The 14989-nt window shown below is 48.7% G+C and overlaps 1 protein-coding gene across 1 annotated transcript in view; it reads right to left on the bottom strand.

Moving 5' to 3' along the window:
- Positions 1 to 14989, bottom strand: part of VIT (vitrin) — a 44926-nt gene that overhangs the window by 3082 nt on the left and 26855 nt on the right. Inside the window, exons 12-18 of the mRNA XM_064158217.1 lie at positions 14391 to 14453; positions 13695 to 13742; positions 7610 to 7672; positions 4842 to 4989; positions 4551 to 4654; positions 3840 to 4066; positions 157 to 670 (exon numbers count right to left, since the gene is read on the bottom strand). Of these exons, the coding sequence (XP_064014287.1) occupies positions 157 to 670; positions 3840 to 4066; positions 4551 to 4654; positions 4842 to 4989; positions 7610 to 7672; positions 13695 to 13742; positions 14391 to 14453 (1167 nt within the window). The remainder of the gene's footprint in view (positions 1 to 156; positions 671 to 3839; positions 4067 to 4550; positions 4655 to 4841; positions 4990 to 7609; positions 7673 to 13694; positions 13743 to 14390; positions 14454 to 14989) is intronic.

Raw genomic sequence — 14989 nt, 5'->3', positions numbered from 1 at the left:
TGCTGGTCTTGTTAGAGCTCAGAGAGAGCCCGGAGTGAGGTGCTACTCTTCCTTTGTAAAGTTGTCCAGTGCCTTCGAATTGCAGCAAAGTGCATTTCTCTGAGCTGGCTGAGTGCTGAGGCACGTAGGGAAGCAGACAGCAATAGAGGAGCTTACCGTTCTGGTGAGCTGCCATGGCTGGCACTCTGACATCGTCGTAAGACCTGCCATCGGTAATGAGGATCATGATCTTTCTTTTGTTGGGCTTGGATTTGCTGAACAGCTGCTCTGAGGCGTAGCTGATGGCTGCTCCTGTGCTGGTGCCACCGCTCCAGTAGCTGATCCTTTTAATAGCGCTCAGCACGTCCTGCTTTGTGCTGTACTTGTCAAAGCTGAACTCCAGCCTTTGCTCGTAGGTGTACTGGACAGCTCCGACGCGGGTGTCGGTGTCCGAAATCTCAAACTCCTTGCTGATGTTGGCCACGAACTGGAGGACTGTGCGGAAGTTGCCGGTGCCAACGCTGCTGGAGCCGTCGATGACAAAGCCGATGTCGGCGGAGTTGAGGCACGTCTTGCTGCAGGCCAGCCGCTCCGTGTCGCACACCCGCTTCACCAGCGGCTGCACCACCTTGTGCAGGCTGAACCAGCTGGGCACGTGGATGCCATAGAAACCGTTGGTCCTGCACACTGCCTGCAAGGCAAGATAAGGGTACGTGACACAGGAATTCAGGCTGCCCATTTCAGCTGGGCTGTGTAGCTAAACTGCAAACACGGGCTCCTGGAAGGAGCAGTGCTGGGGGCTGAAGTGCCCTCTCCTCAGTCACCGTCTGCTTCCCTGGGAAATGATGTCACTCTAGCATCACAGATGCTTGTGTAACGAGGCCATTTCCCCCTGCCTTTTAATGAAGAAGCTGTGGGATGGAGCTGATGTCATAGTAGCCAAAGAAATGTAATAACTAAGTGTGACACCTGCCAGTCTTTTGTAGATGAATCGCAGAATCACCCAAGTTGGAATGGACTTCTAAAGGTCATCTAGTCTGACCCCCCTGTGGTGAGCGGGGACATCTTCGACTGGATCAGATTGCCCAGAGCTCTATTGACCCTCGCCTTCAACATCTGCAGTGATGGAGTCTCAACCATCTCTATGTGCAACCTTTTCCAATACTCAACCACCCTCTCTGTAAATAACTCATTCCTAACATCCACTCTAAATCTACTCTTCTAATTTCAGACTGTTGCCTCTCATCCTATCACTTTAGGCCTTCATAAGCAGTCCCTCTCTGGCCTTCTTGCAGGCCCCCTTCAGGTACTGGAAGGTGGCAGTTAGGTCTCCCTGGAGCCTTCTCCTCTCCGGGCTGAACAAGCCCAGCTCCCTCAGCCTGTCCTTGTAGCAGAGGTGCTCCAGTCCTCTAATAATTTCAGTGTCCCTTCTCTGGGCCTGCTCCATCAGATCCATGTTCTTCCTGCATTGAGGGCTCCAGAGCTGGACGCAGTGCTCCAGGTGTGATCTTACTGCAGCAGAGTGGCTGAATCACCTCTCTCAGTTTGCTGGTCCTGTTTCTTTTGTTGCAGCCTAGGATGTGATTGCAGCCAGAAAAAGCATCCTAATGACAGAGCTGCTGTTACTGTGGCTCCAGTCGGCGTTGGGTGAGCCTTTGTGTTTGCCAGATGACAACTTCAGTTCCCATCATTCAGGGCAGCAAGGAAAGTTTTGCCTGCTGACAAACCCTATTACCTTGAACTAAAGCCTGGGACTGGAGCTGGCTGATCCTTGGATCATAGCCTTCTGAGCATGCATAGAGTCTCTGTTGTGCTGGCTCTGCCAAATGATCTTTTGTAATTGTTGTATAATTGAATACTTGTGTGGTAGCAGATCTGTGAGAGGCTTCTGTAGGCTTACTGGAAGTGAGATGAATGTGGGTAGGAAGTTGTGGTAGCACAAAAGAGGCAGTGGGAGAAGTCAAGTGTGTGAGGGGCAATATTTGGGACAGGCTGGATCGAATGGTCCTCAGCTTTAGTGCCTCTTAAATACTCTTGCCTCAGATCTCTGGGTAAGAAATTTTATTATGCCAGGCTCTACCCATCAATTTTGTGTGTGTTTTAAAAGACCAAGTCACTGCTTTCTTGGTGCTCAGTCCTGGCTTGCTGCAAGCCTAGAAGCTCCAAGAGGAGTTAAAATTCCCTCCAGTCTGGGCTTCCCACCGTATCCTATTCTGATTTGCTCTTACTGTCTTGCTTCTTTGTTAGTGTGATGATGCAGCAGCATGAAGCCACTGTTCACTCTTTACCTTCTTATTCTGAGCCTACTCTACTCCTGCTTCTGCCACATTCCTGACAGGTTTGCAGAGTGTCTGTAGCTTTGCTTTCCTAAAAATATTGAATGCAAATGATGTGAGACAGTGCAGTTCTGTGGAGCAGCTCTGAGACTCGTGGGAGATTATTTCATGTCAGTGGCATGGCTGAGATGGAGATCTGTTTTCTGAAAACACCAGATACCTCAGCCCTGCTTCCTGAGCCCAGCTTGGTCTGGCAACCTGGTAGATGCTGCCTGCTGTAACTGGGTGCCTGCTTGCTCTGAAGCACTGTTGAACAGACATCTACCTTTAGATGTCTGTTCAACATAATGAACTTATGTTCAAACATAAGTTGTTCAAGACTTGTGTTTTCTTTTCTTGCAGCACGTGGCAGGGATTTACTCTTTTTCCAAGAGCTGCTGTGAAGTCCATAGCAGCAGAAACAAGCTACCTGTATCAGATTACAAAACTACCTGTGTCAGATCAACACTGGAAGCAGAATGTTTGATTTACCCAGTGTAGGTGTACGACTCAGATATGCCTAGGTTGGGAGTGTCCCAACATTTGCATGTGTGGGACTTCTTTATGAATACAACACTGACATTAGGTTGTCAGGGCTCTTCAGCCTTTCCAGGGTGGGAGATGCACAGCAAGAGGCTTGTGGAAAGCTCAGGCTTCTGCTGTGCTTTGTCTTGTTACTGTGTATTTGGCAGTCCCCTCGTGTCAGTACGACTGCAAGTTTGTGCCAGTGTTCAGATGGTAAAAACCCACTTGCTCCATGATGCAATCAGAACTTCATCCCCTTTCTGACTTTAGTATTGCTGCCTGCCTCAGATTCATAGAATCAACCAGGTTGGAAGAGACCTCAAAGATCATCCAGTCCAACCTAGCACCCAGCCCTAGCCAGTCAACTAGACCATGGCACTAAGTGCCTCAACCAGGCTTTGCTTCAACACCTCCAGGGATGGTGCCTCCACCACCTCCCTGGGCAGCCCATTCCAATGCCAATCACTCTCTCTGGCAGCAACTTCCTCCTAACATCCAGCCTAGACTTCCCCCAGCACAACTTGAGACTGTGTCCCCTTGTTCTGTTGCTGGTTGCCTGGCAGAAGAGACCAACCCCCACCTGGCTACAACCTCCCTTCAAGTAGTTGTAGACAGTAATAAGATCACCCCTGAGCCTCCTCTTCTCCAGGCTGCACACCCCCAGCTCCCTCAGACTCTCCTCATAGGGTTTGTGTTCCAGGCCCCTCACCAGCTTTGTTGCCTTTCTCTGGACACCTTCCAGCACCTCAACATCTCTCTTGAATTGAGGGGCCCAGAACTGGACACAGCACTCAAGGTGTGGCCTGACCAGTGCTGAGTACAGGGGCAGAATAACCTCCCTTGTCCTACTGGCCACACTGCTCCTGATGCAGACCAGGATGACCTCTTTGTATAGGAGACCTCAAAGCAGTATAAGCAAGGCAATAAATAACCCTAAGTGGTAAGAAGGAAAGAGAAATGCCCTGAATGAAACAGCTTGGAAAGTTTATAGTCAGAGACAAGTTCCCAGCCAGCAAGTACCTTCTCCACAAACTTTGGTTCAATAACATTCTGCTTCTCACTTTCAGCAGCTGCTTCAATAGTGACAAAGAAAATGTTGATCCCTGATTCTCTGGCCAGCCTAGAGGCCTCCTCCACTCTGTCAGTTGGCCAACCATCCACCATCACTACCACCACGTTGGGTGCTCCACGTCTGTTTCCATTAGCATCCAAAAAGAAGTTTTTGTTAACAAATGAAAGAGCCTTCCCTGGAATCAGAAAGTGAGAATGAATTAGAGGTCTGGAAGCACTTTGCATGATATCTCATGGCATGGCAGGCAGCAGGCTGGTTCAAGTGTTTGGAGCCTTTCCAAGAGCTGGGGAAATCAGTTCCTGTGGCTGTGTGTGCAGTAGAGGAAGTTGCTGCTTTTAGTGCCAAGTGCCTGCTTGAGCCCTTCTGTGCTGAACTACCTCCAGTCCCCCCCCTGTGCCCTGCGGGGGCTGGGGTGACAACCTGGGCTAGCAAGAACCCCTGTCAGTGTTGGTAGGACCTGCCCACGTGGAGGATGGTAGATCCTGGCCACTTGCAACAGAGCTGCAGCATGCTGGACCATGGGAGGCAGGGCCCCTTTCTGGCTCTGTCCTACTGCTGGAGCACCATTCAGTCACAGCCTCCATGTCTGGTGAGGAGGGACAGCCTTGGTTCTGGAGCCCTCCCTTAGCTGAGGTCATGCAAGCAGCCCCATTACCTACCAACATTGGAGAGTCCACCTTTTTGTGGGATCTTCTCAATGGCATTTCTTAGGTCCCTGGCGTTGGTGTAAGTTTGTAAGTTAAATTCTGTGGAAGGGTCGTTGCTGAAAAGAAGAAAGGAGAGCAATTGTCGGTGTGCTTCACATGCAGCGGTGCAAAAGCTGTGTTGGCTGCTCTCTGCTTCCTGGCTGCAGGCTGGAGACCTTTAGCACATGTCAGCCATAGAGCCACAGCTGCCAGTGTACACTCCTGCCCCAAGGCAATGGGAGCAGCTGCACCAGAAGCTCTTACCCGTACTGAACAATGCCCATCAGAGGACCAGCACTGCCAATGCCGAGGGCTTGTGCTATGTTGCTGAGGAACTGCTTCTGGAGCTGAAAGCGGCGTTTACCAATGCTCCAGCTGCCGTCAATCAGAAAGGACAGATCAACCTTGCAGTCTGAGAAGAGGCAGAAACACAGAACATGTGTTTTAGTCCTTTCTGACAGCTTGTGCTTCTTGTGAAGTTACTGTATCCAGTGACTTGTCCTGCTGCACAGGCTCTGCCAAAAAGCCTTTGACAAGCACAACTCACAGCTGGGGCTCAGGTGTGCCCTGCTCTTTGATAAACACGGTTTGTGGCATGATTTTCTCCCATACAGCATCCAAGCCTGCCTGGGAACAAATAGGCAAGAAACTGTCTCCAGAGGTCAGTCTGTGAGCACCGAGTTGGAGGGCATGGGATGGGAGATGTCAACCACACCGGAGGAGGGTGGCTTATGTCCTGTGGCCTCAAAGCCACAGCATGGGCTTGCCTCACTTTGTTTGCAGCCCAGAGGTGGTGAAAGTTTGTCAAACCAGATGTGCCCCTTGAATTTTGTAGTCTGGCCACCTGCAGAGTGCAGGCTTCAAGGTTTTTGTTGATTACACTTGTGTGGGCTTAATTGCTGTAGTAGATGTGACAGGAACAACTCTTCACATGTGTTAATGCTGGTCAGAGGGGAGGCAGCACCCTCTCATCAAACATGTGACGCCAAGGATGTGTCTGGGGCAAGAGACATGATGGGAGCTCTTCAAGGACCTGTTGATGACAGTCCTGGCAGCTCTGCACTTCTGAATGATAATTGTTAGGCAACTTCATTCTGGCCTGGAGCTAACATTGGGGATGATGATTTCGCTTGGTATGTTCAGATTGGGGAAGGGCACTTTTCATATGTAGCTGTAGGCAGGCTTGTACCTTGCACACAGCAGTAGCAGCTGTGTGCTGTTGTTTGGGCTGAAAGCAATTATTCTAGAAAGGCTACACCTGCACCCAAACTCTTCCACCCAGTTACACAGACGAGCTGCCTGTCTGTGTCTTCACCACTGCCACTCTGGTTTTGTATCTCTCCAAGTTAGTAGTAAAACTTTTATCTGCTGGACTGCAACAGTGGTGGGATCAAAATTTGGCTTAACTAGAGCACTAATTACCATTTTACCCCTCGGACATCCAGGTCATCCCCATCTCTTGGTTTCCCTCTGATGATGCCTCCTACCAGTCAGACTTTCTAAAATAGTGTGTTTTAATCATTAGGTAGCCACAAAGCACTAATTGTTCTTCCAGGCTTGGGCAACTGCCTCCCATCTCATTACCTTCGTTTTTTTCCCCCCTGTAGCTGTCTGTTTCTCTAATTTCAGTGCTGCTGGATTATAGAAGCGTGACTGAGAGCCGTGCCTGAGAGCCGTGCTCGTTCGCAGCACATGGCGAGGCAAGGCGGCAAACCCACAACAAATAATACCTCAATTAACGGCCAAGCTTGCCTGCATTTGCTGCCCTTCAAAGGGGGCTACACCACGCAGTCTGTATGTGGAAAGTTGGAGTTTGTTAGCCAGCAGGGTCCAGGCATGCGAAGATTTACACAGACTTACTTCGTTTCTGGGCAGGATTTGGACAGCATTTTGGTGCTGGGGCATTAGTGGGACTCTGGAAGACCACAGGCTGAAGGTGCTGTGTAGGGAGCTGAGTGCTTTCTGATTTGCAGAGAGGCAAGATCTGAATTACAGCTTTTATGGTCCTAAAGATATTAGCAGGAAGAGAGTTTGGATTCTGGTGTGCCTTATCTCAGGTCAGCTGCTGGAAACACAGCTGTGTTTGCCTGCATCTCTGCAACACTCTGCTCTGCTTTCCTGCAGGGTGGTTAGGTCTGGAGCACAAATCTTGCCCTTTTCTGTTACGTTTCTATCATTTTTAAGTGTATTTGACATTTTGATAGGGTAAAAAAACCTTTTAAGTATTAGGAGGAGTGCTTGGGGAATATGTAGACACGTAGCACAGTAGTTGATGTACAGAGCCCTTGAGATCCCAGTTCCACAGGAGACTGCATTCAGCTGCAGGAGGACGGGCAAGAGAGGACCCAAGAGTCAGTGGGAGGGTGAAATCCCCTTTCCAAGGCAGCTTTCCCTAAGGAGGTGGCAGATGACTGCACTTCTCCATTCAGAGCTTGCTTTCTCTTTTTCCTTCTACTCAGGCCCCCGTCTAAAGATGAGTTAATGAGCAAATCTGCCTTTGATTTTAAAGGGATGGAGAAGTTTTGCTTTTCAGAGCAGAAGACCCTGCATTTCCATCTCCTTCATGCTCCTTCTGTATCCCTTCTCCCCTTCCTGCAGCAGGTGCTGGGGCACTTTCTCAGGTGGTTTTCTTTTCCCCGCCCACTGCTGTGGGAAGGGCTCAGTTTTCTAAGCCCAGCTGCAATTCATTAATTTGCTTTCCTCCACCATTACAGTCTGAGTGAAGCTCTGCACCTCCAGCAGTGTGGAGCTGCTCCTGTCCGGGAAGAGTTCGTGGTGAGCCTCCACCATCTCCCTGCCCAGGTAAGCTCAATCTTGGCTGTTATTTCCTTCTCTGTAGAAGCAAAAAAGCCCCAGTGGCATGGAAGAGAGGGGTTGGTGAAGGGTGCTTGCTGTTTCTGTACAAGGGAAAAGTGTGTTCAGGTTTCCTAGGCTTGGTTGAAAATGTTGCTGTTTAACTTGAATGCATTCTAGCAACTTGTCATTAATAAAATGGTATCACTTCATTATGGAATTAATTCTGAAGTACCTACTTGGGTTCCCCTGGGAGATGGATTCTGGTGGCTTGAGATTCAATTCTTCCTTTGAACTGAAGCCTAGGAGAGAGGAAGGAAAGGCTCTATCAGTATATGCTTTGTGGTTTCCCTTGCTCTGGAAAGAAGCAGTCAATGGGGTGGCTACAGGGTCGCCCCTGGCCTGAGGAATGGCATGGGTAGGAAATGTGGTTAGGAGACAAGGATGGTGAGCACATCCCTGGAGCTTAGCTTTTTCCACCTGTGCTGCTTCTGGTATAAAAACGTTTCTACAAGTGGCTCCAAAATCTCTCCAAGCAGCAACTCTGACTCCCCTTTGTGAGTGAGTCCCCTCGCTGCAAGGGTCTGGGAGCAGCATGTGCTGCTGAGCATTGCTCAGGTGCAGAGCCTGGTGGCCGTGGTGCAGGGTGGTGACCTTTCACCGTTTTGCCCCGAGACAGCTGGTTCTGACATGCCTCTAGCTTGATGAGTTTCACCTGTGCTTTACAATTAGCTGCACAATCCAATGACTCACCCCACAGTATTGCAGCTGGGGAAGCAATGTAAGCCACAGCTCCTCAGATGTTCCCAGAGGACTGGGCTATTTTTGACAGCACAAAAGAAACAAGGTAGGTGGCAGAGAGCTGCAGTCACATCATGGGAAACAATCTCATGGGTCACTAGTGACTTTTAGCTGAGTCCCCAGCTGAGATTATTTGGATGGTAGCAGCCTTAGTAGCATAAGTTTTCGTCCTTGTGGCATGCACTGACTCACAGGGCATCAGGCTGGCATTAAAGGGTTTGAAAACACTCAGCTTCACTTATGCCTTCAATGTCTGGTGAGAGTCTCCTACAGCACAGCTTCTCTTTCCCAAGCAAGGGCAAAAAGCTATTTCTTTTCACTACAGCATGACAAGTTTAAGGGGATTTAGCTGCAGTAATCTTCAAAAGAAGCAGAAATGATCAGACAACCTCAAACCAAATGCTCACCAAGGGACCAGCTGATCAAAACCCAGCAGAATGGCCTATAGTTTTTGTAGTCTCTGTGTCAATTTCTGTTTAAAAAGGATGATCTTCCTTAAATCTTCATCACCAAGTAAGTCAAGGAAAGGCTACAAACTTTAGAGAGACAGTGAAAAGGTAACTTCAGACCCAAAGAGATCGAGTCCAACCCCCCAGAATGGCTGGGTGCAACAGAGTTTGTCTTTGCACAGCAAGCAGGCAGGAGCAGTGTATGTAAAGAGAGCAGGCAGCTGAGAGACATCAGCAAAGGTCACCACATAAATATAACGAGAGCTGTTCCTGCACTGCCTCAGCTGATTGGTGAAGATAATGCAGCACATAGCCAAGAAAATGGGGGGAAATACAGCTCCTGCTCCTACTGCTATTTCAGTTCCACTTGCAGTTAGTGATCTACTTCTTATAATGGACAAATACAAAGACTTTGAGTTCTTCTACCTGCATGCTGAAAGCTGCTCATAGTCTTGGGTGAGGGGCTGAGCTTGTGTTAAGTCTTGACTATGCTGTGCCCAGCGTGCCTGATCTCCTGCCAGGAGGCCATACCAGACTGCAGCATCCTTACAGCACAGAAAAGTTGCTTTGGCTTCTGGTTTTTAAATTTACCTACCAGTGAAGAAAGTTTCTGTTGCAGGGACTAAACAAACTCTCTGCCACCAGAAATGATTTCCCTGCTTTGCTCATCTTCAGGCATCTACTGTTGCCTGTCTCTAGAGACAGGACACTCGACCAGCTGCAGCACTGGGCTTGGCCTTGTGCAGGAGCCCCTGATAGAACAAGGGGACACAGTCTCAAGTTGTGCCAGGGTAGGTATAGGCTGGATATTAGGAAGAAGTTCTTCACAGAGGGAGTGATTTCCCATTGGAATGGGCTGCCCAGGGAGGTGGTGGAGGCACCATCCCTGGGGGTCTTCAAGAAAAGACTGGATGAGGCACTTAGTGCCATGGACTAGTTGATGGGTTAGAGCTGGGTGCTAGGTTGGACTGGCTGATCTTGGAGGTCTCTTCCAACCTGGTTGATTCTATGATTCTATGTGAATGAAATAGATAATGGGCACAAAGATTAGCTCTGGTTTGCTTACCACAAGGGCAGGTGATTGCTTTGCTTTGCTTTGCTTAAGGATTTCCTTGGCTATAACTGGCTGGGTCATGACAGCCTCAGGACTGGTGTCACTGGTGCCTGCAGCCCCTGTCTCCTACCCAAGTTTTGGAGCATATGCTTTCTGGATGGGGCATAAGGGCTATCCACCCATCCTGCCACTGGTTTTTGTGCTCTAAATGACTCAACCTCACAGTTACTAGAACTGTTCAAAGGTGAGCTGCTAAGACAGGCTCCAGCTGGCTTCACCCTTCCTGTCTAGAATTGTTGTCCAGCATCTTGCTGGCTTGTGCCTCTTGTCACGCTTGGCACAAAATCCCACCAGGGAAAAAGAGAAAGGGCTTCTGCTGTGTGCTTCCCCACAAGAGGCCCATTTGGATAGCAGAAGCATCATCACAGGGGAAGTGGCAGTGCTGAGGTAGTGCTGCCTGAGATGGAGCACTGGCTCCTGGCTGAGGGGAAGTGATATTTTTGGGACAGGTGGCACAGAACAGTTCTGTCCACTGACGTCTGGTGCAGCAAACATTTCTGACCTTTCTCAGGCCTGAAAGTCTTGCTGCCAGGGACCAAATCTGCCTTTGGCCTGAGGCAGGACATGAGGCAAATCCTGCACAGGTGCAGCTGCTGCTCTTGAGAGAGAACTCTCTGCGTGTGAGGCACTGGGGAGTGTGACTGGGGAGTATTTGGCCCCATCAAGTATTGACAGTTAAATCTCCCCAGCTGCAAGCATGGAGAGGTATGAGTGTGATGTGGAACAGTATCAGTGGAGCAAGCTGCAGGCAGCACCAGTGCAGAGAGGAGAAACAGGGCAGGGTTAGAGAAGAATGAAGTTTGGCCTTAGGCTGATGTGTATTGGTGGCTGCCCCACAAAGGAGGGTGGTTCAGCAGCCAGGTCAAGTAAAGGAGCAGGAGCTGCAGGAGAGCACTGTGAAGGCAGTGTGAAGGGGTCACTGTTTCTTGCAGGCTGAAGCTGGACTGTCCACTTGCATCTGGTGAGCCTGCCATTCCATGAGCACCCAGGGCCTCCCAAAGCCCAGAGAGGAAAGGCTCATTGGTGTGATTTGGCAGTGCCCTCTCTTTGTCCTTGCTTCACCTGCAGTGTCACAGATGCTTTCAGGTGGTGCAAACCAGCCCCACCACCCAAAGATGGAGACCTCCTCTAACTGAACACCCTCCTTGCTTGCTCCTGTCCCACCACTGACCTCTGTGCCTGCCTGGTGACAGTGCCATGCAAAGAAAAGGACAAAAGAACAGAGTTAAACCAGGAAGAAAGAGGAAGCCTAATGACAGCCTGGCTCAGCACCCTGACAAACTTCCCTCTGGCCACATAGGAACCTGGGCAAAGGGTGGCTGGGAGGCAAGATGTCTGTTTTTGCTGGCTTATGGTAGGTTTATGATGCAGAAGTTATGGGTGATAAGAGAATTTTTCTCTCATGTGCTTTCTCTTTGGGAGCAGTGACTTGGACCTGTATGTAGCCATTCTTTGATAGCCACATGGATGAGAATGACTGTGACTTCTATTCTTTAAAACCTGAAGTGGGTAGCAGCTTGCCCTTGTGGCTGTGTATATTCCAGTACAGGCTTTAATTATAAGAGTACATAGAAGTTCCTCAGTAATAAACCACAGGCAGGCTTCATCCTGCAGCCTGTGCACCATGTACTTTACATGTGCCAGCTTGGTATCCCATATGTGCAGCTCCCCCACTTGCCTTATTCCTGGGACAGAAAGTAGGTGGATTTAACACTGTGGTGAAATCAGATATTAGCATGTGCCTTTCATCTGAGCAACTAAATTGTATGGGGAAGTTAATTCATAGTTAGCTGCCTTCTGCCTTTATCTCCATACAACAAAATCTGCATTCCTTGCCTAGGCATATGGTCAATGTTAGCTTTGTTAGGTTGGTGTGGAAAACCCAAGTGCAGGCAGTGCAGCACTTTTCTGTTTGATTTACCAGTTCTTGAAGGTTGTGGGCCAGCTTGCTGGTTTGTGCTTAGTGTAACAATAAGGTCACCCACCAAATAATCTTTCTCAACTAATTGGGGAGGTGGTCAGTCTCTATGGGCCTCCCTATTCTGCCAGTCCAATTTAATATTGTTATTGCCCTGGGAATTTCAACTTGCTGCATGGGCAGTCTACTCCATGCTAATTAAAGTTCCCTTCACTGATTGTCACAGCTGTCCATGCTGATTAAACTTCTCATTCATTTAAGTAAGACAGCATTTATGCCAGAAACCATTCCTTTGAAGTGACAATCTGAATTCATCAAACTTTATCACACTGCTCTACACTGGCACTTCAGTTGCTGAGAAACTATTAATACAATATCCCTTCCCCCATGCCTGGCTTCTTATTGCATTTAATGCAGCCTGTCATTTTCTAGCTCAGAACACCCTCCCTACACTCCTGGCAAGGTTGTAGGTTTTTCCTAAACAAGCACACTGAGGCTAGAAGCATTTCCTCCATCTGGCTTAGATGGCCAGGGCTGGAAGAGGGAAATGTGTTCATGTTTGGGATGATGCAAATTTTGACTCAACAGCCACCACTGCTGACACTGCATTTGCAAGCTACTTCCTATGTGCTTATGCTGTTTGTCACAGCTAGTGCAAAGATTAGCCATGCCTCAGCTTTGAAGTAAGCATGGTCTTTGTAAAGGCCACCAGCACAGCCCTCTCCAGCAAAAAACCCAGTGATGGGAAAGACATCATCTGCTGGATGCTCCAGACCCTCATAAGAGAGGGAGTATCATGAACTGGCCTGTTAATGCTCCTGAGGAAAGAGGTCTCTTAAATACTAAACACACAGACTCTGCTCCTCATTAAATGTTGTGCAAATCTTGGCCTTGGTGTTACTTGAGCTTGCTACAAATATAGGCTGTTGGGTTTTTTTTTTCCCTCTCAATCACCATAAAAATGATGTCATCACCATATTGTCAGCTTTGAAAGGTAAAACATCAGAAAATTGCTGTGATGGTCAAAGTCAGGAGAGCCAATGGCATCCTGGCCTGCATCAGGAACAGTGTGGCCAGTAGGACAAGGGAGGTTATTCTGCCCCTGTGCTCAGCACTGCTCAGGCCACACCTTGAGTGCTGTGTCCAGTGCTGGGCCCCTCAATTCAAGAGAGATGTTGAGGTGCTGGAAGGTGTCCAGAGAAGGGCAACAAAGCTGGTGAGGGGCCTGGAACACAAACCCTGTGAGGAGAGGCTGAGGGAGCTGGGGGTGTGCAGCCTGGAGAAGAGGAGGCTCAGGGCAGAGCTCATTGCTGAAGGGAGGCTGTAGCCAGATGGGGGTTGGTCTCTTCTGCCAGGCAACCAGCAACAGAATAAGGGGACACAGTCTCAAGTTGTGCTGGGGGAAGTCTAGGCTGGATGTTAGGAGGAAGTTGCTGGCAGAGAGAGTGATTGGCATTGGAATGGGCTGCCCAGGGAGGTGGTGGAGTCACTGTCCCTGGAGGTGTTCAAGCAAAGCCTGGATGAGGCACTTAGTGCCATGGTCTGGTTGAGTGGCTAGGGCTGGGTGCTAGGTTGGAGTGGATGATCTTGGAGTTCTCTTCCAACCTGCTTGATTCTATGATTGTTTATGCTCAGCTTAAACTCTCCTTTTCATACATTGACATCAAAATACTCTGCCACTGCCTTCACTGATTGCAGCTCCTGACTGCAGTTCCAGCTGTGGCACTCCCAAAATACCTTCTTATTTACAAAGGAATTTCAGAAGATAAAGCCTCTTTTCCTGCAGTGTAGCTGCCAACTCCTCCTAGAGCTCATCTGTTCTGCTCCTGCTTTAGGCAGGAACTCACAACTGATGCAAGCTCGCAGTAATTTTAACTACTAAGATGTAAATGATGTATGTCCTTTACAGTCTTAAATACAGTAATTATTCCTTGGGAAGAGATTATCAGCAATGTCATGGACTAAACGATTAGATGCAGCTTTTCCCATGTGAAGAAGACCAATTATTCCCAGGCTAGTCATTGAGTGAGTTAAGTATTTACCTGTGTCAAAAAAGCTCAGTCCGGGTTTCCATAAGTCTGTTTCGGTTGCTTTCACACATGAAAGAGAAAAAGACATTATTACTGAAAAGAACAGAATTACCAGAGATTACAGAAGTCTGGCTCAGTTCAGACAGTGAGTTATCATTAACAGTCAAGGAAATCAGTAATCCTGAGAACTTTAAGGTGCACATTTCGAGCTCTCTTTAGGAGACTTGTGTCACTGCCTTCAGAGCACTACAGTTTCTTGATTACTTTAAGTCATAGAATAGAACCATAGAATCAGCCAGGTTGGAAGAGACCCCCAAGATCAGCCAGTCCAACCTATCCCCCAGCCCTAGCCAGTCCATTAGACCATGGCACCTCTATGGTTGCAATCAGCCAGGAGGCTGCTGGGAACAACAGGAACAGAATATTTAGCTCAATCACAGACCTGACAGGCTGCACAGAGCTAGGTTTCCATTTCTCAAGTAACAAATAAAACTGCAAACACTGTGGTAAATGCTGATTTCCCACATCCCCAGACAACAGCTCACTTCTGAATTTAAGAAGCTGCTAGTTGGCAGTCAGTGCATGGGGCTTATCCTGGTCCTCCTCCAGGCCACATGGAAACATTATGTAGTGTTGCCTGGGGGCTAATTTGAGTTGCTAAAACTGTGAAAGAGAGCATCACAATCAGCTGCTATCGATCTTGCTCACCCAGGTGGTCTGGAGAGCTGGCAGCCCTCTGGAAGCTGGCAACAGGCTCTTGGCGCTGAATCCCTGCGTGATCTGACAAAGAGGCAAGAGGTTAGACACCAGTAGGCAAGGAGAGAGAAAGACAATTGTAAGTCATATGGTGGCCCTGAGCTGTTTCTCTGTACATGTTTTCAAACCAATCGAAAAGGGAAGGTGGAAACTATAAAATAATAACTTGAAATCCAAAAGAAGTTGGCACAAGCAGAAGAGTTTGAATGTTAGTAGGTGCTGACCAGTGCAGCTATTCACAGGTGCACTGAAACAGCTCCTAGTGGGTCCTGAGCTGCTGATCATGCTCAGGGCCTGGAAACTGAGAACATCTCCTTTCAGGGTTGGGCCTCCCTCCCCTAAACTTACACAGACACAAAGTTCTCATCTCATTTTGCAACAGCAACGACCTTTAGAAATGGTTTTAGAGTCATAGAATCAACCAGGTTGGAAGAGACCTCCAAGATCAGCCAGCCCAACCTAGCACCCAGCCCTAGCCAGTCAACCAGACCATGGCACTAAGTGCCTCATCCAGGCTTTGCTTCAACACCTCCTGGGATGGTGACTCCACC

Source organism: Pogoniulus pusillus, chromosome 18 (genome assembly GCF_015220805.1).
Source record: "Pogoniulus pusillus isolate bPogPus1 chromosome 18, bPogPus1.pri, whole genome shotgun sequence".
NCBI lineage: Eukaryota > Metazoa > Chordata > Aves > Piciformes > Lybiidae > Pogoniulus > Pogoniulus pusillus.
The sequence above is the reverse complement of the archived record's forward strand: the minus strand, read 5'-3'. Positions and strand labels throughout refer to the sequence as shown.